The sequence below is a fragment of the Zingiber officinale genome, chromosome 8A (assembly GCF_018446385.1).
Source record: "Zingiber officinale cultivar Zhangliang chromosome 8A, Zo_v1.1, whole genome shotgun sequence".
Taxonomy (NCBI): Eukaryota; Viridiplantae; Streptophyta; class Magnoliopsida; order Zingiberales; family Zingiberaceae; genus Zingiber; species Zingiber officinale.
This window is the reverse complement of record NC_056000.1, coordinates 12,824,523-12,850,852: the sequence shown is the minus strand read 5'-3', so window position 1 is coordinate 12,850,852 and position 26,330 is coordinate 12,824,523. Positions and strand designations below refer to the sequence as shown.

The following is a 26,330-nucleotide window of genomic DNA, read 5'->3' as shown; positions in this document are numbered from 1 at the left end:
ATGTAGAATTTCGGCCACCACCACCAAGCTCTAAGGGATGCAAGAAACAAAGTCTCTTTTCTCTCCTTCTTCTCCTAGCTAGAACCAACCGCTATCAAAAGCTCCAAGAGAAGGATGAAACCGGTCACTAAAGAAGAAGAGAAGAGGAGAGGGAGAACCTCTAGGGCCGGCCACAACCAAGGAAGAAAAGAGAGGAAGAAATAGAATAGAGTTGTTACCTATGAAGGCACCTCTACCCTCTCTTTTATAATCCTTGGACTTGGCAAATAAGGAAATTTAAATAAAAAACTTCCTTAATTCTTTTGCCATGAAAAGGAAAATTTAATTAATTTAAAAATCAATTTTCTTTTCTTAAACAACATAGCCGAACACCTATTAACTCCAATCAAGGAAAGTTTAATTCACACAAGAATTAAAACTTCCTAATTTGTTTCCGAAAATTTATTAAAAAATTTCTCTAATAATTTTTCCCTTCATGGTGGGTTATAAAAGGAAATTTTATAAATTAATTTTTTTTTTAAATATGTAGATGATTTCCAAAAAGGAAAGTTTTCTCTAAAATTAAAATCTCCTTTCAATTTACAAATAAGAAAAGATATCAAATCTTCTCTTAATCTTTCGTAGAAACTTATAAAAGGAAATATTTAATTTTAAAATTTGGTTACAAAAAAAGGGAAAGTTTTATCAAAATTTAAAATATTCCTTTCAATTTACAAATAAGGAAAGATATCAAATCTTTCTTAATCTTTTGTAGAAAGCTATAAAAGGAAAGATTTAAATTTTAAACTCTCTTTTAAAACCATGATATCCACATAAGAAATAATTTTAAATAAAAATCTCTTTTTATTTTCTAGTGGCCGGCCACCTAAGCTTGGGACCCAAGCTTTAGCCGACCACCTAAAATTGGCTCCACCATTAGCTTTGGCCGGCCCTAGCTTGGGCTCTAAGCTAGCTTGGCCGACCACCTTAAGGTGGGTAGAAAGGTGGGTATAGGTGGGTATAATTCTCTATATACAAGAGGCTACGATAGGGACCGAGAGGAGGAATTGGTTTTGGTTTCCCGATAAAATTAAACTTCCCGTGTTCACCCCGAACACTCAACTTAATTTCATCAATAATAATTCATACCACTAAAGAATTATTATTGAACTACCGCACCAATCCCAAATTACATTTTGGGCTCCTTCTTATTATGAGTGTGTTAGTCTCTCTGTGTTTAAGATGTCGGATGTCCACTAATTAATTGAATTACTGACAACTCATTTTAATTAATATCTTAGTTCAAGAGTAGTATCACTCAACTTTATTGTCATGTCGGACTAAGTCCACCTGCAGGATTTAACATGACAATCCTTATGAGCTCCTCTTGGGGGCATTATCAACCTAGATTATTAGAACACATTTTCCTTCTATAATCAACAATACACACTATAGGTAATATCATTTCCCAACTTATCGGGCCTATTGATTTATCGAGCTAAATCTCACCCTTTGATAAGTTAAAGAAATGAATACTAAATATATGTGCTTGTTATCATATTAGGATTAAGAGCACACACTTCTATAATAACTAAGGTGTTGTTCTTTTATCAAGTCAGTACAAAAAGAACTTACCTTAAATGGTCCTGCTCAGTACACTCAAAGTGTACTAGTATAATTTATTAGTTAAGATAAACTAATACCTAATTACACTACGACTATTCCATGATTTGTTCCTTTCCATCTTAGTCGTGAGCAACTGTTTATAATTTATAAAGAACTGATAACATGATGTTCTGTAAGTGACACCATTTACTATGTTATCTACAATATAAATTAATTGAACAATTATACTTAGCAAATAAATGTAGAAATTTGACAAATATAATTCTTTTATTTCTAAATATATGTTTACAAAAGTTAAATTTTTAGTATCAATTCTAACCTTTTTCATGACCGATTTACTTATGTAATTAGTTTTTTTTTTTTTTTTTTTTTTTTTTTTTTTTTGTCCTCAATGAATAAGGGTTGAGTTATCTATGTTCCCAATGAATAACGTCTCGTTACTTTAATTATCGTTTTAGTTTAACCAAAAGGCACTCGAAGTTGAGATTTGGGAGTCGGGGAGTCAAGAAGTCGGGAGTGCATTTTAACTTTTGACTGCCTCTCGGTAAGACCATTGACCTCTCTATGTGACCTTCGCTGGTTACCCCCTCATGCCCTTTTCTCTCAACAACTATCAAAGTTTACAAAATCATGCACAAATTTTACATTTTTATTTTGAAAAATATCATGGGAGGGCGAAAGTGATTTCCCATTTTAAAGACATTCATATTATCGCGAATTGTCTTCACCACGTCACCTCAATTGAACTAACTAACTTTCTAATGCGATTAGCTTGCTTAGCCCATTCCATTGAGTCCGTTTAGATTTAATTTACTGGCTTGAATTTATCGACTTGCTTGAACAGAAGTGGAGGCTGCATGGAGGAAAAACATCAAGGAGATTTATTAATAGATAAAAAAACTTATCAGTAAATAAAAAATAATTTATCTTTTTTCTTTAAAAATGATTTTTTTTCAAATATATTTATATTATCACAAACTGTCTCTTTAATTTGCATGACGTCCGACATTCCAATAGATGAGCCTTCCCAGAGAGGCAGAGTCAGAGATGATCACCGAAGGCAGCAACTTGACATCAATCTCCTGCTCATGCATGTACACCCAGCCACATCAAAGCCATACAGACCATTTCCTCCCGACTGACAACCAGTAGAATCTCAGTTCAAGAAAGCGATCGAGTCAACGTCTGCAGTAAACAATCAAAGAATCGAATTCAGTGACTTCGAGAATGACATAACTATCGACATTGATCCGATCCAATGTCGACTATGTTTTCATATACATTATCTCTACGTACGGTGGACTTTAAATCCAATAATTAACTATCATTTCAAAAGTATTAATTCACTGAATAAAAAATTGAGGAGGAGAGCCAAGTAGCACTACCAAGAGTAAACCCGGCTATCACTTTTTTCATTATAGGCAAGCCAATAATTAAGAATTTATCAATTCATCATTGATCTGTCGAGGAGGGAATTTATGTGACTCGGTGATGAGCTGAATCTTACTATAAGAGCCTGGCCACAAAATTCTAGAATGGGATCGAGGAGGTCCTACAAGATCGAATATGAAAGTGTTCATCTGGTTTAATTCACTTGTCACGAAGTTGGGCGTACAGCCAAAGATATATATATATAGATTATGAGAGTATTGCAAGAACTCATTGTTTTACTTTAATTGCCATAAAGTTGGGCATCAAGCCAAAGATTGTGACGACCCGCACCAAAAAGTAACCATGAGTTGGGGTTGAATCGATCTAGCTAGAGATTGAGCCGGCAGAAAATCATTTTAATATTGACAACAAACGATCAAGCCAATCACAATAAATGCTGTGGATATTCACTGACTAAAATGGTTTTATATTGAAGTCTTCTTCGATGGGTCGCCGTCGTCCCACATGTAGTTGCAGTTTGGATCGCTGTCACTTGGTCGTCAGCTCTTGGTCCACCAACCACGCCAGAACGCCGCCCCTTCTTCGCACGTTATGCGGATCGCGCTTATAAAAACCACACCGGAATTAACCAGGATCGAAGGAGGCATTGATCGAGCAGGAGGCGTCGATTAGGAAGCAGCAGCTAGCTAGCAATCAATTTGGCTGCCCGATAAATTGATTCGATCGATGTCTGCCAAGGTAAAACTTCGTCAAAAGCCTGCGTGCATCCCCAGTTTAAACCCTCGCGCGAGTACGTGGACACATTTGGTGCGTTAATTATTTCTGCAGAAAATAGTGCTGAAGGTGAGCATCATGTGCAAGAAGTGCAAGGTGTGCGTGATGAGCATCATCGCCAAGTTCGACGGCATCACGTCGATGACGTTGGACCTGGAGAAGAGCACGGTCACCATCGTCGGCGCCGTCGACGCCGTGCTCATCGTGAAGGCCCTCCGCAAGGCCAAGAAGCCCGCGGAGATCGTCACGGTCGGGGAGCCCGACAAGCCGCCAGAGAAGAAGCCGGAAGAAAAGAAGCCGGACGACAAGAATCCATGCAAAAATCTGCCGCCGTGCTGCAAGGCCTGCACTTATTACGTGGTGTATGATGATTATCAGCCTCTGTGCATCATTTTATAATTGATTGCTGAGATCGATCGATCTACCGGCATATGTGCACCTATTACTTTCGATTGTGGTGCGAATATTTGCGATCTATTTATGTATTTAAATAACCGGCCAACGTTGATACAGGTTTAATTAACACATTAAATCAATTGCTTCTAATTTTTAACTAAGCACAACAAATTTCAAGGGCCTAAAATTTCAGGGTTAACATACAATTAAGTTCATATTTTTTAAAAAAAAATCAAGAACTTAGTACCAATTAAACATCAATATGGCACTGACGTAGAATTAAAAGAAATATCCAATGAGCATGTAGACAGTAAGTTAATTTTTTAATAAACCAAATTTTAGATTTACCACAATTTTCAAATGTAGAACTAGATTTAAAAAAAATGTGTTAATTCTTTAAAAAAAAATCAAGAATATGATAAAGATTTGCGTATTAACTCAACACTTTAATTAAACAAGTAGCTAGAAAGAGATCGAGTTCATATAAATCTCCTAACCATTTCGGCAAAGAAAAAGACCAAAAGAAATTATCGCTCCAAATATTAAATTACGGTCAATCATAAGACTCCGCCGTCATATATCATATTCCGGGTTGATAAGAGGAACAGGTAGACTTAATTAATAATTAATTGGCCTTAATTGACAAAATTATGGACGTTAATAAAAACTATAAACAGTGGGGGTGAGAGAGACTATCTAGTTACCTACTCGCTTACGTCGGTGTTAGGGGCAAGGCATAAAGTCATAAACTACACTGATAAGCCAACTAAAATTCCATGTTAGGTTAGCAGCTTTCTTTGTACTGGCTTGAAGTTAAAGGTGCTTAGAAAAACAGAGCATGATTACCTACTTTATTTTTTTGTTTTCAACAAATTGCAAAGTAACAATAATATGTTTTGTATTTTATTACAAGCCTATCTTATATGAATATTGTAGCTCGATCATGAGGTGTGATATAGATTCAATTAAGGATCGATGTCTGCAAACATATGGGCCAAAATGGCACTTAACCTATTACTATATCTTTGTCCTTGTGTATATAATAATTAACTTATTGTTAAACAGTCATTGTCCTCAATCTCATCAAGCTTGCAAATGGCATATGTTTCCCTCTCGAGTCGCAAAAGGGCATCTGTTTTCTGGTAGAGGGACAGAGGCACACCCTCTCAACAAGCCCCCGGAATCGAGTAATAAGGATAGAAGGATGGGAGAAGAAGAGGGAAGGAGAAGATTAGGACACAATTGACAAGGTCGCAGATTCATGGTGCAATGTTGTAGGAGTAAATAATTTATACTACGTACGTAAATTATTGAGGGCCAGCTCAATTAATTTCCATGATTAGTCAACTTGCTTGACTTTTTATTTGTCAACACCGACAAAATGTTCTGGTAACTACTGCTCAAATGAATCATTGAAGATAGTTTTCTGGAATTGCATGGCATGAGCAAACAGTTTGTCCGGCATTCGTCTGTAGGTGGAAGATGATAGAAATTTTATTGTGAATGAGATTTTAGTCCCATATTGAGAGATTCAAGATGTGTTGGTTAATTTATATTGATTCACATGCATTAAAAATGTAAATAAATTTATGGGAAGCTGCTCTCTTTGTACCACTCTCGCAAATTGTCATCAGGGATACTAATTGTTGCTTGCACAAAAATCATTTGATAGTGATTAAGTCCAATGAAATCAAAAGATCCACAAGCTTCCGCTTCACCGAGGAACCTTCCATCGACCATACAATCAACGAACCTGCCACAGAGCCGAGGAGAAACCAATGCAGGTTCCACAATCTCTGTATGCCTAGATTGAGCGCAGAAAAGATATATACCTTCAGTTTATTGTTTTGTTACTCACCAGTCTATTAGGAAATCCAATGCTCTCTTAGCTGCTGCTATATCTTCTGGTAGTGCTGTGAATGGCTCATACCAGAAAGCAAATAAGGTAATTCCAATACAACCTCTTTGTTTTGGCTTTGGCCCAAGAATTGAACTCTAGTTCAGATAACATTCTAATATTACGAGCATTCAACGAAAAAGAGAGCTAATGTTGAGACCTGGTATTTCTTTGTATTTCTTTCTGTACAGGGAGGCTGAGCTGATGCATGAGAAAGCAAAAGGTTCTGAGCAGCCACATATGGCTCAACAGATGAATTCCCTTTGCTGCAGTTGAGTTCATAGAAGGAGGACAAGGAAGCAGAGCAATGGTCTGGCGGAAATACTGCAGGATCATAGCCAAAGATGGAGTAAACGTTTGGTTCATTGATAGTTGTCCAGTATTTCACTCTGTCCCCATACTCTTTGAAGCATACATCAGCATAAGCAGTGAAGTCCTCTCTCCATAAGAATGAGCACTGATTGTTGGGAATAAATCCGTTACAATCTTTTTGTGATCGTCTCAGAAGTTCTGTTTCACGCTTCTGAGTCCATACCAAATGCACAAGTACTTACAATCAAGAAGGTTTGAACAGATAATCTCAAACAGTTGACTCTATTGAGTCGATCCAAGCGCCAAGTAGGTGAGTCGCGGACACCGTGAGTTGTCGAGCAGCGCCAAGTTGCTACCGAGAGTTGTTGACAGGATGTTAGGAGCTGCAACACGAACTCAAAGTGGATGCCGAGTCCAGCAAAGCGCTGTCTCCTTAAAACAGATTCGGCCCCTCCACGGTACTCAGAGGATTAGGTGGACGTCTGTCTCCCAGGATAAAACGGCAGGATCACGAACACAACCGAGCACTGGTTGTCGTGACGATCTGAACTAGATCCGAAAACTATCACGATTTCTGTTGAGCAAAAGAAATGCCCAACAAAAAGGAAACATAGGGATTCAAAGAGGAAGGAAAGAGCACATGCACACAAAGATTAGTTTTCCACACGAAACTCACTGAAGCTGTGTTTTTTTTTACTTCATTTCTGTGCTCAAGGTCTTATATAGACCTTATGCAAGCTTGGCTTGCAAGCACAGCAAGCCACGTTGTGGCTTGCATGCTTGCCAGCAAGCCAAGAGTTGTCATTTACTCTTTTTGATCATTAAAAGCCTATCGGCTTACCCTGGTCTCGTCACTGTTTCATGGGGCTTCCCCTACAGTGTGTCTAGTCAGTGCAGATTAGTTGTCCCTTTGAACCTAGTTCTTGGGATCTCTAGTCAGCAGAGGTTGGGTGTCCTCTGTACTGATCGTTGACAACGGCATCAAGCTCATTCCCTGTGATGAGCTTGCAACTAACTCTCGATTTAACCCTTTGGTTAGCGGATCCGCTAGGTTATCTTTTGACTTCACATAGTCAACAGTGATAACACCAGTTGAGAGTAGTTGTCTAATGGTATTATGTCTACGACGTATATGTCTAGACTTACCATTATACAGATGACTCTGTGCCCGACCAATTGTTGATTGACTATCGCAATGTATGCAAATCGCCGGCACAGGTTTTGGCCAACGTGGAATATCTTCTAAGAATTGTCGTAACCATTCAGCCTCTTCACCACATTTGTCAAGAGCTACAAACTCAGATTCCATCGTGGATCTGGTTATTACAGTTTGCTTAGAAGATTTCCAGGAAATGGCTGCACCAGCTAGAGTGAATACATATCCACTCCTAGACTTAGAGTCTTTTATATCAGATATCCAACTTGCATCACTGTATCCTTCGATCACAGCGGGATATCTTGAATAGTGCAGTCCATATTCACGAGTATACCTTAAGTACCTCAGTACTCTTGTTATCCCTTTCAGTGCTCAACACCGGGATTACTCGTGTATCTACTTAGTTTGCTTACTGCGTAGGCCAAGTCTGGTCGAGTACAACTCATCAAGTACATCAAACTTCCAATAACTCGAGAGTACTCTATCTGCGAGATACTTTCACCTCGATTTTTCGATAGATGTTAACTCGTATCTATCGGCGTTCGTGCCAACGCAGTATCACCCTTGGTGAATTTCTCAAGAATCTTGTCCACGTAATGGGACTGACTAAGAACAAGTCCTTCGGTCGTTCTACGAATTTTGATTCCTAGAATCACATCAGCTAGCCCCATATCTTTCATGTCAAATCTTGAGTTCAACATATCTTTTATGGATTTGATTATCTTATCATTACTCCCAATGATAAGTATGTCATCTACATAGAGGCACAAGATGACATAGTCACTCTCTGTGACTCTCATGTAGACACATTTATCACATTCATTGATCTTAAATCCACATTCCTTCATGGCATTATCGAATTTCTCATGCCACTGCTTTGGTGCTTGTTTCAAGTCATATAATGACTTCACCAATCTACAGACCTTGTTTTCCTGTCCTAGCACAGAAAACCCCTCAGGTTGGTCCATGTAGATTTCCTCTTCTAAATCCCCGTTTAGAAAGGCTGTCTTGACATCCATTTGATGTATTTCGAGATTCCATAGAGCAGCAATAGCCAACAATACTCTAATGGAAATGATTCTCGATACCGAAGAGTATGTATCGAAGTAATCAAGGCCTTTTCATTGTCGGTATCCTTTGATTACCAATCTGGCCTTGTATTTATCGATTGTGCCATTTGATTTCATTTTCTTCTTGAAGATCCACTTGCAACCTAATGGTTTACTTTCCGGAGGAAGCTCCACAAGTTCCCAAGTATGATTTTGCAAGATAGATTCTATCTCAGATGCAATTGCCTCTCTCCAGTGAGGTCCATCAGACGAGCTTACTGCTTCTGAGTAACTCCGGGGCTCACTTTCCAGCATGAAAGTGATAAAATCCGATCCATAGGATTTTTCTACTCGAGCTCGTTTACTCCGTCTAAGCTCAACCTCCACTGGTTCAGCATCTTTTTCTTCGTCTTGTGTTTTATATGCCCGTTTTGAGGAGCTAGCATCCTCTCGGGTCTTAAAAGGAAATACATGCTCAAAGAATGAGGCATTTCTTGATTCGATTATCGAGTTCTTGTGTATCTCCGGTATGTGTGACTCAAACACACAAAATCTATATGCAGCGCTGTTTTGTGCATATCCAATAAATATGCAATCAACAGTCTTTGGTCCTATCTTAATCCGTTTCGGATCAGGTACCAGCACTTTGGCAAGACACCCCCACATTCGTAAATATTTGTAGGACAGTTGTCTTCCATTCCACAACTCATAAGGGCTCTTATCTAGTGTCTTCCGGGGCACCTTAATTAAAAGGTAATTAGCTGTTAATACAGCTTCCCCCCACATGGACTCTGGCAATCCAGAGCTTAAATAGAAGAGCATTCATCATCTCCTTAAGCGTTCGGTTCTTTCGCTCAGCAACTCTATTTTGCTGAGGAGTATAAGGAGCTGTTGTTTCGTGTCTGATCCCATGTTCAGCACACAACTCAGTGAACGGTGACACATATTCACCGCCTCGGTCACTTCGAACCACCTTAATCTTTCTATTAAGGTGGTTTTTAACCTCGTTCTTATAGAGAGCAAATTTCTCTATCGCTTCATCCTTACTTTTGAGAAGATACACATAACAGTATTTTGTGTTATCATCTACAAAAGTGATGAAATATTTATTACCACCACGTGTTGGCGTACCTTTTAGGTCGCACACATCAGTGTGGATTAGGTCAAGTGGTTTATTACTTCTTTCAATATGTTGAAATGATGACCTTGTCATTTTTGCTTCAACGCAAATCTCACACTTGTGTTTTGGGTCAAGGTGGAATGTAGGTATGCTTTGCATGTTTATTAATCTACGCAATACATTGTAGTTAACATGTCCTAGTCTACCATGTCACAAACACGAAGACTCAAGCATATAAGTGGAAGAGCTTTCACTTTTATTTATCTTGGGCCTAATGGCCATTACATTGAGCTTAAACAGCCCATCAGATACATGACCTCTTCCTATAAACACTCCATTTTTGGACAATACAACTCTGTCCGACTCAAAAACAATGCGAAAGCCATGCTTGCTCAACAGTGAGCCGGATACTAGATTCTTTCGAATCTCCGGAACATATAGCACATTGTTTAGAGTGAGATTCTTGCCCGAGGTCATTTTCAGCACCACTTTTCCTTGGCCTATGACGTCCGAGGTTGCTGAGTTCCCCATGAACAGTTTATCTCCAGTGACTTCTTCGAAGTTGTGGAGCAGCTCTTTGTTGCAGCACACATGTCTGGTGGCTCCAGTATCAATCCACCATTGCCGAGGATTGGAACCTATTAGGTTCACTTCAGAGATCACGACACAGAGATCCATATCCTGTTCGCCTACCAGGTTAGTCTCAGGCTTTTTCTTCTTTGGCCTTTTACAGTCTGAAGCCTTGTGACTCATACGATCACAATTGTAGCATTTCCCTAAGAACTTCTTTTTCATGTTTTGTCCTTTAGGTTGCGTCGTGGAAGATTTTGGATGCTTCCGTTTTGAGCTTTGTCCGTGCTCAACAACATTGGCTTTTACAGTAGCCTGAGAGAACAGTTTTCTCTCCGAATTCTTGTTGTCTTCTTCTATACGAAGGCGAACAACAAGTTCCTCCAGGTTCATTTCCTTCCGCTTGTGCTTCAGATAATTCTTAAAGTCCTTCCAGCCAGTTGGTAGCTTTTCGATGATAGCTGCCACTTGGAAGGTTTCGCTCAGAGTCATACCTTCTGAGTGAATTTCTTGTAAGAGTACTTGAAGCTCCTGGACTTGACTGATTACAGACTTCGAGTCACTCATCTTACAGTCCAGGAAATGACCAACAATAAACTTTTTGGCCCCAGCATCCTCCGATTTATATTTCTTGTCCAGAGATTCCCACAGTTCCTTTGCCGTTTTTATCTCACAATACACAAGATAGAGTGAGTCGGCAAGATTGTTAAGGATGTAGTTTCGACAGAGGAACTCAGACTCGTTCCATTTGTCGAGCAGAAGGAGGGTGTTCACGTCATCTACACCCTTAACAACCTTGGGAATTTCTTCGGTCAAGATACGTGCCAGACCTAGCGTGGTTAAGTAGAAGAACATCTTCTGCTGCAATCGCTTGAAATTCACTCATGTGAATTTTTCTGGCTTTTCCCCGTGATTGATTGGCACATTCCCAATCGGGGCGGAGGAGGCCGACACATGTTGAGCCTGTTGCATCTCAACATTTTCTGCCGCCATCGTAACATAACGAATCTGTTTTAAGTTTTGTTGGGAATAAACCCGTTACAATCTTTTTATGATCGTCTCAGAAGCTCTGTTTCACGCTTCTGAGTCTATACCAAATGCACAAGTACTTATAATCAAGAAGATTTGAGCAGATAATCTCAAACTGTCGACTCTATTGAGTCGATTCAAGTGCCAAGTAGGTGAGTCGCTGACACCGTGAGTTGTCGAGCAGCGCCAAGTTGCTACCGAGAGTTGTTGACAGGATGTCAGGAGCTACAACACGAACTCAAAGTGGATGCCGAGTCCAGCAGAGCGCTGTATCCTTAAAACAGATTCGGCCCCTCCACGGTACTCAGAGGATTAGGTGGATGCCTGTCTCCCAGGATAAAACGGTAGGATTACGAACACAACCGAGCACTGGTTGTCGTGACGATCTGAACTAGATCCGAAAACTATCACGATTTCTGTTGAGCAAAAGAAATGCCCAACAAAAAGGAAGGAAACATAGGGATTCAAAGAGGAAGGAAAGAGCACATGCACACAAAGCTTAGTTTTCCACACGAAACTCACTGAAGCTGTGTTTTTTTTTCCTTCATTTCTGTGCTCAAGGTCTTATATAGACCTTATGCAAGCTTGGCTTGCAAGCACAACAAGCCACGTTGTGGCTTGCATGCTTGCCAGCAAGCCACAACGTGGCTTGCTGTTGGCTGCAAGTTGCCAGCAAGGCCACAACTGGTGGCTGCAAGCAAGCCACGTTGTGGCTTGCATGCAAGTCACTTGGCTTGCAAGCTTGCTTGCCATGTGGCCTTGCTTGTCATCCTTGCTTGTCATGTGGCACAAGTAAGCGTGCCACGTGGTGTGTAAGCAAGCTGGAGACCTTCCTTATCTTGTATGTTGGTCAACAAGTTGTCTGACTGATGTAACAAACAATGAGATTCACAAAAATACCCCTCGGGTTGATGTCATCCGGGCCCTGGATTTCCAACCCCCTTTGTTCCGAATCAGTCGGAAAGCCTTGCTTTCAATCGTTGTGGGACTACAACTCACACGTCGCGTTTTCATTCAATTTTTTCCAACACTGATCTTGCTTGAAATTTGAGTAAGACGAAGGCCGACGAAGACGCTGTCAGTATTGACAGAGAGGTGACTTTGACACACCGTGTGTATATACGTCAGAAAAGCGAGCCCTCACGTGGAACCAAAGATTTGTAGTAAAAAAATCGGTGGTACTTAGGCCCTGCGCACATTCAGATAAGCACCCGGAGTGTTAGAGACCAAAAATTAGGGAAAAGGTTTTCGGCGCAGGTCATTCGACGCTTAAGTCAGGTCATTTTCTTCGAAAAAACAGTGATGAAGGAAGGAAAAAAAAACTATCGAAGATGCGTGCGGATGTGCACGTATCTAGCCAATGAAAAGGATCTCCTTTTTTTATACGACTTTGCCTGCCTTTTGAGTCTGATCGTTGCCAGAGAATGCCAGATGTTAGGACATGTCGGGTGAGGGAGAACGTCCGACAACCTCCCATTGGTAGGAGGAAGGTTTCATTCTCAGTGTGTGACAGAACATTGGAATATTTCCTGACTTATCGTAGTTATTCTCTGATAGAAAGTTACTATTCTCTGACACTATTGTCCCTTAGTGTTATCCGCCCTGCCCGAGTTAAACTGTAGACAGCTCGGGATGATTGCTCAAATGTGCTGCAAGGACTAAGCCTTGATGAAGAGGATGAGCTATGTTGAATTGGCCAGGGCTCATCTGAGACTGTGCCCAAGGACCCCGCCTTCATGACTTGACTGTCGGTCGGAGGTTGTCCGATAAAGGTGTCAGGGCCATATGTAAAGCCTGAGCTGGGGAGATCCGATTAGTAGGAGGTAGGCCAGGAACTAATCCAACCCTTGTGCCAGGGCTCAGACCTGTAGACTCGTCTGTTTGTGACTGACCGGAAATTATACGGCTGGTGACGCGAAGAGGCCTAACTCCCATCTTCCATCGACTGTTCACCCTCACGTGCTCTTAAGTATTGACTATCATGTTCTCTTAACTATTGACTTTTTGATCTTATCGGCCCTTTATTTACACACCGTATCAGCACCATCTCAGGCACTATTCAAGGAGATGCAAATGAAAATGAAATTGTAGAAATTTACACAATGTTTGGTTTCAAGACCCCTGAATATTCATCTTCCATAACTTGGGGAAGGTCAAAGTGAAGAAGAGTGACATGAGGCTCAATTCCTGCAGGCCAAGCATAGTTTGGGAAAATAGTGAGTGCAAAATGTTTGAGGCGTGATTTATCATTCTCATTGTGCAATATTTCTTGAGCTCATCGATCAAATTGTTATAGTACGACACCCCTTCTGAATTAACAGACCCTCCGCCATCTGCAAGCATGACACATGCATGTTAGTTTCATGCAAGCTTCGACTATTTTGTCAGCAAAAGCAACAGAGGCGAAGCAAAGATCAATTTAAGAGAGTCGAGGAATAAACAGAGATTTGGCGAGAGCAAAATGGTCACTTGATAAGCAGAGCTACCGGCACCAAATCTAAAGTCGGCGGGGAAATAATCTCTGTCGTCGCTGCTATGACTATCAGTTCTAGTAGTGCCCAAGGCACCACCACATACCACTACCTGTTGTAGCGCCTCTCCATATCTTTCGCTGTGTTCTACGACGGCGACCTCTTTATGGACGTGTTTTACTGATGCCACTTGTGCGGTGGCGCCATTAATGACGTGGGGAAGTCCAACCAACAACCGAAGAAAAGATGGCGAAAGGAAAATGTCTGTTTTAAGGAATCGAAAATTCTAGTTTCTAATTTTGCCAAGATAAAATTTGATCTCATCTGATTACCGAGTGATTTTTTTGAGTTACTAGGTTGTAAATGAACCAAATATTCTTGAATAAATTTAGTGTTCGACTTGATAAGAGTTTGTTTATGTTTGTACATAAGATTAATTAAACAAATAAGTTTGAACAACTCGTTAAGCTAAACAAACAAACTTGAACACATATATGTTCAGCTCGTTAACATTCGTGAACAACGTTCATAAACAATGTTCACAAATCATATTCACTAATAAAATTCTTTTCAATGTTAAATAAATAATAAAATAAAATAAAATATATAAATAAATTTAAATTATCAAGTTAAATAATCAATCAAATAACTAAAAATTTCAAACAATCACACAAACTTGAATTGAGAAATTGATAATATCTAAACGAACCAAGTTCGAACCAAGCTCAAGTTAAGATCGAACCAAACTCAAACCAAACTTGAATTGAGAGTTTGATAACATCTAAATGAATCAAACTCAAGTTAAATTTCAAACAAACTCAAATTCATAAAAAATAAATCAAACCAAGCTTGAACACTGATTTTAAAAATCTGATTCATTTTAAATTTAACTCGATTGAACTTAATTATTTTATTAAATAAATTTGAACATCTAAAAATTAGATTCGATTTATTTATTGTCCTACTGAAAACAGTCATTTTTTATTCACACAGCTTGTGGACCCATTTTCGTTATCACTTCAATCAGAGAGACGGTAGCAACTTGGGTTCCCAGGACAACGTTTATTCGAGTTGCTGCTGCAAGCTAAACAAGCAAAAATAGTTACACACTGCATGACAAACTACCCAACCAGTTACCACATCACCTAACAAAATAAAAAAAACTTCCTCGGCTGGGCTCACACAAACATCTGCATCTTGGCGGCCATTGGCGACCACTACTAAGTCGGTGCAATGTGGGTACACGGATTCTGGACCTGTAATTCCTACTCCTTGGGACCAAAATTTGACCGGCGCCTTCAAACCTTGAAAGCCAACTAATCCTTAGTAATTGTCATAAAAAATGATCTCATGGTAAGTTTAACGGCACCCAGAATTTCTACCTTTTTATCATTGAATTAATTGCAATGGCCCCACCGTTTCATCAGAAGGCATAAAGTTTGGTAGGATTTATTACCAGCGTGAAGCTCCCTTATTCCTTTTGACAGCGAGGAGACTAAAAATCCTTCTCTCTCACACGCGCGCTTAGTCGCTCTCTGCTGTCGCCTTCGCCGGACCACCACCTCGTCCTGCTCTCTCCATTGCCATACGGTTAGTAGTTCATTCTCCTTTCATGTCTGATCTATTCATCTCTTCTCGTTCCCATCAACATTTCCGATTTGTCCTACTACTTTGGGGAGCGATCCTCTGCAATAGATCGTGTTTCACTCGATGTTCCGTGTTTTTTTTAATACGTGCTGCTTATCAAGTTTTCGCTCTTCGCCGATTAGAATACTTGCTTATGGTCGCCGCATTTGGTTTTGTTGATGGCGTCCTCCCTCTGAGTTTTTGTTCAGACAGAATGAGGGTTACTTCTATTTTGTTTATTCTTGAAGGATTATTATTTTTTGGATTATTGTACAGATTTGTTTGATTTCTTGATTAACTGGTATTTTACTTTTTTATGCTCAGATCACTCCGTGATTTCCGCTTGTCATGGACCAGGTAAGAAATTACTTCTTGTCGTTTTCTCAATTTGTAATTATTTCGTCGGTGATGCGGTGGAAATTTTCATCTCAGTATGAAAAGGTCGAGAAGATTGGTGAAGGTACTTACGGAGTTGTTTACAAGGCTCGGGACCGTCTAACTAATAAGGTGATTGCCCTTAAGAAGATTCGTCTGGAGCAGGAAGATGAAGGGGTTCCTAGCACTGCCATTAGAGAGATCTCATTGTTAAAGGAGATGGAGCATAGCAACATTGTCAGGTTGTTTCCGACTTATAATTCTGACTCTAAACACAAACTTGATTCGAATAGGACATACACCATTGGCCAATCTCTTTAAATATTTTACATCATAAAGCACTATTCAAATCGTTGATGGAAGAATATAAGTATTGATTTGTCTAAAATCTTAATTATTTATTATTCAAATATATGAAACAAATATAGTACTCTATCATTGTATAATTTTAAATATCTATAATATATTAATAAAAAATAATTTACATTTGATTTTTTAAATTAATATTTTAATTAAATTATATGAACAACAATATCTCTAGTTGAGCTTGTAAAAAGTTCGATCTTGGCTTGATATGATTTTTTATAAACAAGTTTGAACCAGCTTGATAAGTAAATAATCAAGCTTAACAAAAGTCATGCTTGGCTTTGCTTGACTATATTACACCCCTACTTATATGTGAAATATACTATTACAAGATTATGTAGACAGAGAGATCATGTTGTCAGCATTTCTACATCTCATTACCAAATGAGTAAATACCAAGTCACTTGCATAACTGAGATCAAATCAGCATGTGATTAGGTCAATAGGCAAATCACATATGACACACGTCATCAAAATGTATGGTAGGATTGACATTAGAATAACAATCAAGTTAGGTTGGGGAAGCATTGACCAACCAATCACTAATTAAGTGTTTCAGAATTTTTTAAACCTTCAAATTTAGATGAAAAGAAGCTCAATGAAATATAGTATCCTAAGGAGCATAAGGAGATTTTAGTTATTTGGTTATATGGAAATAGTAAACTCCGATTCAATTTGTTTTCTTTCAATTGCTTCCTACAACAAAAGTATGCAAACAGGACTGGAATTTGAAATAAATTTGATAGTTGAAATTTGACTCGAGTTTAACTATTGAAAGTTTAGCCAATTCAAATGAAGAGAAAGCTAACTGAAATCTAGTATCTCAAGGAAAGACAACTTTTAAGTACATCTCAGATCTGTATAAATAAAGTTTTGCCGCAACTTCAACATCTTTACTCATGAAAGATGTACATGCATTATTAGGTTATGTAATCTATAATTGCGATTAAGCCAAAAGGGGCAAAACGTAGCTGCTTCTTGCATCAAGTTTGTTATGTGAAACAATGCATGACTCATGAAAGTTAAATGGATCAAGCATAGTGATAATACTCTGTATTTTCTTTTTTTTTGCTTTGGTTCTGGAATGGATTTATAGTCAAAATAACATGAAATCTATATATATGTTGTTTTTACACTGTTCTATAAAAAGCTAGTATTTTCCCCCTTTATTATGCGACTGTGCAAGGCCATTTAGGAACTCATCTCATTTCCGGTACCAGGTTACATGATGTCATTCACAGTGGGAATAAATTGTACCTTGTTTTTGAGCATTTGGACTTGGACTTGAAGAAGCACATGGATTCTTGTCCAGGACTTTCTAAAGATCCACGTATAATAAAAGTGACGTCCTTACTCCCTTTGTATTTCTCACCGTTATTTATTCATTTTGTGAATGAGAATCTTTCACTAGTACTCAATAGAAGTGATAACCCAACCATTGCTTCATGGTTCAATTTAATGCATTCATCTTTTTTGCTAGTTAAGTTGTGTATTGTATTAGAGTCACTTGTCTCTTTCACATTTCATGCTTTTCAGTGAGATACTTGTGATAGCAAAAAATTAATTAATTTGATTATCAATCACTTCTGGATATTGGTTTGTTAATCTGCTTTCAACTCTAGTTGCAATAGTCCTTTGATATTTCTCCTCCCTTTAGTTCAACATTATCAAGCGAATCCCTCTTGAGAATCGGAGTCACACCTCAGGCATTAGCTATTTAGGGTTGAGGGGGCATAACCTAAGTCCTACATTGTTAGGTCACCTCCTTCCTTTAATCTCAGATTGTTAAATGAAGCCTTCTCAGGTAATCTTAAGGGTGAGTTTACTTGGATAGAAAGATAGGAGGGTAAGGAGCATGAGGAAAAGTGACTCAAAGCATGCCTAAATGACAGAGCTCCATTTGTAATTTTGTGAATCTTTCCCTCCCTTTTATCTTTCCAACCAAGTAAGCCCAGCCTAAGTATCAAGAGATCCATTTTGTGTCACAGGCATTATATTGTGCTTGTATCCCTTGTATTTTCACAAGATCAATCAAATTACGAAGAGGGAGGTTTGAAGGATACGACTCCTGTTGGTTATTTGATTGTGTACTTACAAAATCTCCTCAATGGCTATTGTCGTATACTAATATTCCTGACTGATAAGCAATTCTTTGTCCTTATTTTGTAGCTGTTCCTCTACCAAATTTTATGTGCTACAGCATACTGCCATTCTCATAGGGTTCTTCACCGAGATTTAAAACCCCAAAATTTGTTGGTTGATCGACATACAAATGTCCTAAAGCTTGCAGATTTTGGGTTGGCAAGGGCATTTGGAATTCCTGTTCGGACATTAACCCATGAGGTAGCTTATTTGAGGCTATTTGCTTTTTGCAGATTCAGTTTCATTAACAAATAATTGAAGTTTGTAATTGTTAGCTCAGAGAATGGTTAAAAATATTGTGTAGGAAATATTTCATTTTGGAAGTTTATGAGAAAGTTCAAACATTATACAAATGCAATAATGCTGAATAATTATTTCTTGTCATTGTTAAGGCACTTTGTTTAGCACATAAAAACATAACATTTCTCTGTGAAAGAGAATCCTCACATTTGAATTTGATGTGTGATTACATGTTTCTGTTTCAGGTTGTGACCTTGTGGTATAGAGCTCCAGAAATCCTCCTTGGTGCTCACTGCTACTCTACTCCAGTTGATGTTTGGTCAGTAGGTTGTATCTTTGCAGAAATGGTGAATCATAAAGCACTGTTTCCTGGAGATTCAGAGATTGATCAATTGATGAAGATTTTCAGGTTCATAAATACTTATCACTAGTGTTTTAATGATTTTGTCTCGTGCCTTTTACCAATCCAGTATCCTCATACAATTTCACGTACCATGTCATCTTTGAAGGGTTGTGGGCACTCCAGATGAGGGAAATTGGCCAGGAGTTACTTCATTACCCGATTTCTTATCATCCTTCCCCAAGTGGCGTCCTAAGGTCTGAAGACTATATTCAAATTAAATTTCTTATTTGATCATTTATACTAGTAAACAATCATATGAATAATGCAGATGCAACGTTGTGTTTGTATTTTGGTGAGCTCAAGAAATATTTATTTATCTCCATTGCATGGTCTACTTCTCTACGTATGAATTTTTCTAGGGCTGACAATTTATTGGATAATATGCTACACACAAACTAACAATAAGAATGATACAGTGTATAAAATTTCTTACGAAATCCATCATAAGAGTGAATATTTAAATTCAACCTCTCACATCTCATGCTAACACCATTTCAATATAAGTAATCTAAAGCCTTAAAACCCTCAATAATGTTGTTTCATATCAATAAGGTATACCTAGAAGATCATTTCATGTCAACAAGCAATCCGTGAAAGGTCAAGGTTTCATGAATACCATATAGAAAATGAGAAAACATAGATATAAAGACTCAATAACAAAATGTGCACTGCTTAGGGTAGATGGAGAAAAACCTACCAGAAGTTTGAAATGAACTCTTAATCCTCTTTTTGTTGTGATCAATAATGGTTCCTTGGGAGAATGAGTACTCTATTCATAGATGTCGAGGGAAAAATATATAGTTCTCTCAGCAGTAAACTGCATTAAATGAAATATCATTATTTATATAATTCATTTGAAATTTAAAATTAGCTAAAAATAAAAATATTTTAGGATTTAGGCTCTAAATTAAAAATTTGAAATCAAATTTCAATTTTAGATAATAACATTTAACTTGAAATTGATCCTAAATTGGTTTACAACATGATATCATCAGAAACATTACATACCACATGAATTACAAAGCAAATCTCAAAGGATACTGTGATACAAATATGTAGACATGTCATGATTCTACCCATTTATCAAATGAAAAATTTGGAGACAACTGAAAGTTACATAAGATGACACAAATATGAAGGAATAAATAGAATGCTCAACTAATTGTAAATCACATTTTTTTCCAAAAAATAATATTTTTCCAAAAAATAATAATAATATATATTGTATTGATACTAAATCATCAAACTGATTGTTACATGATACATCAACTTGCAGCTCTAAAATTATCATGAAATTTGAGTAACCATCAGTTTCAATTAGTACAAATTTCTGTTTTCAATGTGGGACTATGTTACAATCCCTTCCTCAAACAAAGGACCACAGACTTCCCATGTCTGATCCTCGACCCACCAAGTCTTCCTGCCCCTTGGTCCTCTTGATCCGAACATAGGAGCCTGTTCTAACTTAATCTTTAATACTTTATGTTTATGTAAAACTCGTTTTACTTGATCAAAAACTTATACTTATAATACTTCAAAATAATAATCAACTTCTTCTTGGGCCCGGCAACTGTGCTTTTACTTTTGTAACGACCTGACCCATTTGGCGGCCCATTTGGCGACCCTCGGGTCGTCGACCGTCGACCGTCGGTCGTGCCGTTACTATTAGGTTATTTAAACCTAGGGACGACTATGGGAGCCCAACCCAAGGACAACTGAGAGTCCAGCACAGTGCCACTGATAAAAGTAAAATACTTGTTATCTTTTAATACTTCTATATAATGTCTCGGCATTTTCTTTAACACCTTGTGTGCCAAAATCCCTAAAGTCTTGACTTTGGGATCTACTTAAGGCCTTGGCCTTTTTCTTTCTTCTCTTTATCTTTCTTATGCTTGTTAATACCTCTAATAAAGAAATATCTCATGCTCATCTAATAATAAAGGAATCGAACAGGCCGAAGTAACTAACTAAAGGCTGAAAACTAAATTTGCATGCTTAAAACTTACAACAGAAAGATCTAAAACAGCAATTAAACTAAAGGCGAAAACTGAAATGCTAATCCAGGAATCTGGAACAAATGTTAGTAGCACTAAAAGCTAAACTAAAACTGAAGGCTTAATGCTAGGCTGGAACCTACACAAAGGTGCTAAAAATAAAGACCGTTCGTGCTTGTTTAAGTAAGGAAAATGCACCACACACATATATGTTCTGTTCATGCTAAATAAGGTAGCAAGGAAAGGAAAACTGCACTTCTATCAGCAATGGAAAAGAAATCTGCTCATGCTTACAAATAGCTAAGATAAAGCTAGAAAAACTGCACTTCTATTAGCAATGGAAAAGAAATCTGCTCATGCTTACAAATAGCTAAGATAAAGCTAGAAAACTGCACTTCTATTATATTTTAAGTTCATGTCATTTGAGATTATTCTGTTTAGATTGCATGTAGGATGAGTTCAGGTTAGTAAGTAGATATTTGTGTGTTTGATTAATCATACCGGTTAAGTAGAGTTAGTAGTTAAGTAACATCCTCGACCCACCAAGTCTATTAATCATACCGGTTAAGTAGAGTTAGTAGTTAAGTAACATCCTCGACCCACCAAGTCTATTAATCATACCGGTTAAACCTTCTGGCAGTTCGGACTCTGATACCAATTGTTAGGATCGAAAAGAATTTAGATATCTCCACAATGACATGATATTGTCCACTATAAGACTAAGCCCTCATGGATTTGCTCTTGGGCTCTTCCCAAAATGCCTCATGCTAATGGAGATATTTTTCTTTTTATAAACCCATGATCTTTCCCATGTGTTTCCAATGTGGGACTATGTTTACAACCTTGCAACACCAACAATTTCAACTTGCATTGCATTTTCTTTCATTATCAATTTATTTGCACTGCACCTGTTTGTATAAGGCAATTTAATAATTTCATAAAATTTCAGTAAAAAGATTTCCAACAAGTCATAATGCATTTGCTTTATTTATCGGTTTATTTGCATTGCACTGGTCCATACAAGGCAATTTAATAATTTCACAAAATTTAGTAAAATCATTTTGAACAAGTAAAAATGCATTTGCTTTGTTTATCAGCTTATTTGCATTGCACCTGTCCATATAAGCAATTTAATAATTTCACAAAATTTCAGAGAAAAGATTTCTAACAAGTCATAATGCTACATTCACTATGTAGGATTTGGCAAAAGTTGTGCCCACTCTTGAAGCAGCTGGAGTTGATCTTCTCTTGGTGAGATTTTCAATGCATTCATTACTGCAATATTTTCCTATGACATAACAAAAATCAGTCTATATATAATTACTTGCTGATTAAATAAGTTGAAACTCACCAAAAAAATGTAATTGGAATAAGAGAAGAAATGAAAACTAAGATAACCAATGTAGGAGCTTTGCTTCTGAAGTTGACTCTATGGCTGAGTCTGCTTGATGGATAACCAGGAGAGGAAAGGATGGCGGGAGGAAAAGCAACAAGAGCAACAACATGAGGCTTATTATTAGACATTTTTATTTGCCTCACAATCATCACAACAAATAAGACCACTCTTCAGTTGTTTATCTAACTCATATATACCTCTTTCACAACCTGTCCTTCTGCATATATGGTTGCATGTTTAATCATTATGCATCTAACTCCGCACTCTGCTATGTGCAGAAAATGCTCTGCTTGGATCCCAGCCAAAGAATCAGTGCTCGTAAAGCTCTCGAACATGAATACTTTAAAGATCTTGATGAAGAGTTATAAACAATTTTTCATTCTATTGTATATGATCTGTATTGGTGCATATCATGAGGTCCAACTCTTGGATTTTCTTCACGAGTGAAATTATTTCCTTTTTAGATTTGTTTTGTGTCTCAACTCTGTCATTAAAAGATTCTTACTTTTATGTTTTGAATGGAGGCAATGATAGAGGCATTTACAAATTATTTCTGCTCTACTATGATCCACTCTTCATCCCATGCATCAAGTTAGATTAGTCATTATTTGCTTGATCCCTATAATAGCTGCTTCAATCTTGCTTATTGTTCCTTCTTCAAGAAAGATTTATGCTCTTGATGGGAAAATTGAAAAGTGTAGTCGCAACTATTTCAATGTTGAATTTCTCATGGTAAGCAGTGATTGCCTTTAAAAGATCTCAGACCCATTTGCTTGGAAAACTTGCTGATTAGGATTTTGTAAAAAGGTCGTGGTTATTAGAAAAAGAGATTGCTGTGTGCGTCTTGTGAGAGATACGTATTGTCCAATCCCTGTGCGCTAGATTGTTATCTGAAATTATTTTTTTCTTCAAAGAAAGTCCATCTCTCACATGGCTTGTAATACATGCACGATAAGGAGCTAGACTTATATTAACTTTTTTGATTCTGACTCGGCTATGGCTCGATAAGGAGATTTCCTTTGCTTGTTTCAACCAGGGTTGTCATATTTTGGCATCACTTGACACTAGTTGAAGTAGATGCTTTGTTCCTATTGTGTTTAACACTTGCATTCCAAGCATGGTTGCATTTTATTTGGAGGCTTCGAATGAGCTCAACATAGTGACACATTACTCTTGGCTTGAGCTTCTACAATGCCGGATTGGTCGTCTATTGAAGCACCACTCATCAATGCTTAGCATTTCATTGGAAGCTTAAAGGAAACCATAGAAAATTTACTCTTCACTAACACTAATAGTTATTTGTCTCGTATGTCTATACTACGTTGCACGTTTTTTTGACCTTTATCTTTCACATTTACAGCCTCCTATTTATAGACTTTTTTTAGAAGTGCTATCTCTATAGAAGGGTGAATATTTGTTTATTCTCCCTTTCTCTTTTATAAAAAAGAATAATTTTGCAAACAAATATTAACTAAAAAATATTTTAACAATCATAAATTAGGAACATAACTAAAAATACAAATGTAATGCCAATTTGCAAACTATATATTTTAAATATCTCTCCTTTTTTTTCAAACTCATCAATAAAGCGTGTGATCAAGTAATAATTGAACTTAACTATCAAATGATGCATGAGCGTAAGAGTTGAACCATGGGTAAAAAAATACTAGTAGTGAATTAATTATTGTATCATATGATCTAGATAGGAATATTATATCAGTGTAAAAGTTATTTTTATATATTACTTATAATATTTTTAATAAATTAAATAAGAAAATCCAAATTAAATATATATTCCTTTCATGATCAAAACTAAAGAATGCCTATACATTGTCATTTCTTTGGTCCTTTATTTCATTGTGCAAACCAAACATATGGAAGGAAAAAAATCTTCTCAAACTTGCATTTACTTCCAACAATAAATACTGTCCAACCTTTCCACAAACCAAAAACATCATAGATAAAAAGGAAGATCTAATTAACCTTATTCTTTAACTTGAACATGGTCGACCACAGACAATCACTATACGTAATAATCCTTCTCAGAACACTGACAAGCACATAGCAGTAATCAGAAATAATAAGGGAAAGACTATGATCACCCACAAGCCCATGCCTTTTACTCAACCAACAAAAACTATATATCCAATTGTATCTTTCTTTTCAAGATCTAAATAAAAAAAACTAAAAGGCTCCATATTGGAGACAACAAACTTTAATCAGTTTAAGAATTAGTACATAGTTCACTGGAAGTAATTAAAGCCTAACCTGTATTTATTCATGATGTAATATTTGCATTTTGCAGGATCCATTGCTTTTGCTGTAATTAAAAATAAGCTGCAGGCAGTCACAGGGCAACTCTCCTTTGGCAGGCCACTAAATTTCACTAGTAATTATTAAACCATGCAATATGCATGCATTTAACTTGAGTCCCTCGTAGCCTGCCAAGGGAGAGGAGGCCCTAAGACTGCCTCACTCAGCTGTCTCTGCCTTGCTTTGCCACTCTCCTCACTTGCAGGGTCCTTTTATAAGGCAAGTTCTTGAATGGTTGAAAGATCTAACTAGCAAAGAAGAAATATATGGCATATGCCAAGCACCAGAAAGATTATACCATGGAGATATTCAAATACAGTACAAGTATAGATTCGTCAACCAACAACATGCACTCCTTTTTTTCTTCCTTTCCTCCTGATGCCCATTTGATTTTCTTCAGATTCTCTTGCTTAATTGCATGATCAAAAGCAGTGCATCAGAACTGTGCTAATGTACATCTTCTACTTTGGTTAAGTAATGAATCAAGAACTAGCAGAAAGCTACCTGAAGGAGGCATTATGATTTATGCTTTCTCGATCATATCTCTCTCTCTCTCTCTTTTCCTTTCTAAAGAAGGTGCAAGAATGGGCACTGACAGTGAGGCTTGGCCTCGGGGTGGCATATGCTGTTGTAATATTCTTTGTGAGCTTACTTTTAGGAATTCCAAACAGCTTTAGCTTTGGAATGCATACACTGCGACTTATCTAGTCTCCATGAGATTAATTGGATGATGGGAGTTTTATCATAACAATATGAAATTATGATCATACAAATAAAGAAGATCATCTACCTACAATATTAGTCTCGATGAACAATCTCGAACACCTGAATTATGAAAACAATTAAGAAATTGGTGAAGTTTTGATGTTGAAAATTTTGAAATAATCTATTTCAAGTTGTAATAATTAAAGTATCCCCTACCTCTTCTTTACCAAATCCTTTTAAATCTATTTAGTCAATCGTCATCGCTAATAAAATCCACTAGCAACTTACTCCACTCCATAGTCTTTCTTTGAAAAAGAAGAAACTATTTTATTTTTTAAGTTGAGAACAAATTTTAAAAATCAGGTATTATTTTTTTATATTTGGTAAGTCTTTAGACTAAGTTTGGTGAGGAGTAATCAGTATTGTATTGTAATGAAGATTACATTATAATATTAATTATTTTATTTGGTATAATTTTAAAATTATAATATAATGTAATCTGTATTGCAAAAGATCCAAATTACATTCCAAACTTAATATTTAACTAAAATTAAATGTCAAATATAATTCTAGTCCATTTCCTGTCGATACCACTGCCATTATTGCTTGCCGTTGCCGATAGAAGTCCTAAAATATTTTTATGATTTTATAATAATACAAATTATATTCCTTATAAAAAATAATGTACATCAAATAAAAAACATGTAATCAAAAGATTACATACAGGTCTTTTACCAAATATAATAATATAATCTTAATTATATTACATTACATTAAAAAGTTTAATACATTACAAACTTAAATTACATTACCGATAACCAAACACAACTTAGTGTATTAATTTTATAAAAATATTAATTATATGATTAAAAATTTATAAAAGGATCAATTTATCAAATTTAAATACTCACCATGCATATTTAATTTTGATATGTATGAAAAGGCTCACTTGTTCTCTAAAATATTCCGCTATAACTCCAAACCAAATCATTAATTAAA

General features: G+C 37.0%; 2 protein-coding genes across 2 annotated transcripts; both read left to right on the top strand.

Moving 5' to 3' along the window:
• Positions 1–3,633: 3,633 nt before the first annotated feature.
• Positions 3,634–4,220, top strand: LOC122012236 (heavy metal-associated isoprenylated plant protein 43-like). Its single transcript, XM_042568710.1, has 2 exons — positions 3,634–3,735; positions 3,826–4,220. The coding sequence occupies exons 1-2, from the start codon at positions 3,724–3,726 to the stop codon at positions 4,168–4,170; spliced, it is 357 nt and encodes a 118-aa protein (XP_042424644.1). The 5' UTR covers positions 3,634–3,723; the 3' UTR covers positions 4,171–4,220.
• An 11,004-nt stretch (positions 4,221–15,224) lies between these two features.
• LOC122012537 (cell division control protein 2 homolog) lies at positions 15,225–22,828 on the top strand. Its single transcript, XM_042569109.1, has 9 exons — positions 15,225–15,361; positions 15,722–15,754; positions 15,830–16,014; positions 17,359–17,479; positions 18,308–18,481; positions 18,766–18,929; positions 19,030–19,117; positions 22,115–22,168; positions 22,592–22,828. Exons 2-9 carry the CDS (start codon positions 15,746–15,748, stop codon positions 22,679–22,681), a joined length of 885 nt encoding a protein of 294 aa, XP_042425043.1. The 5' UTR covers positions 15,225–15,361; positions 15,722–15,745; the 3' UTR covers positions 22,682–22,828.
• Positions 22,829–26,330: the final 3,502 nt, after the last annotated feature.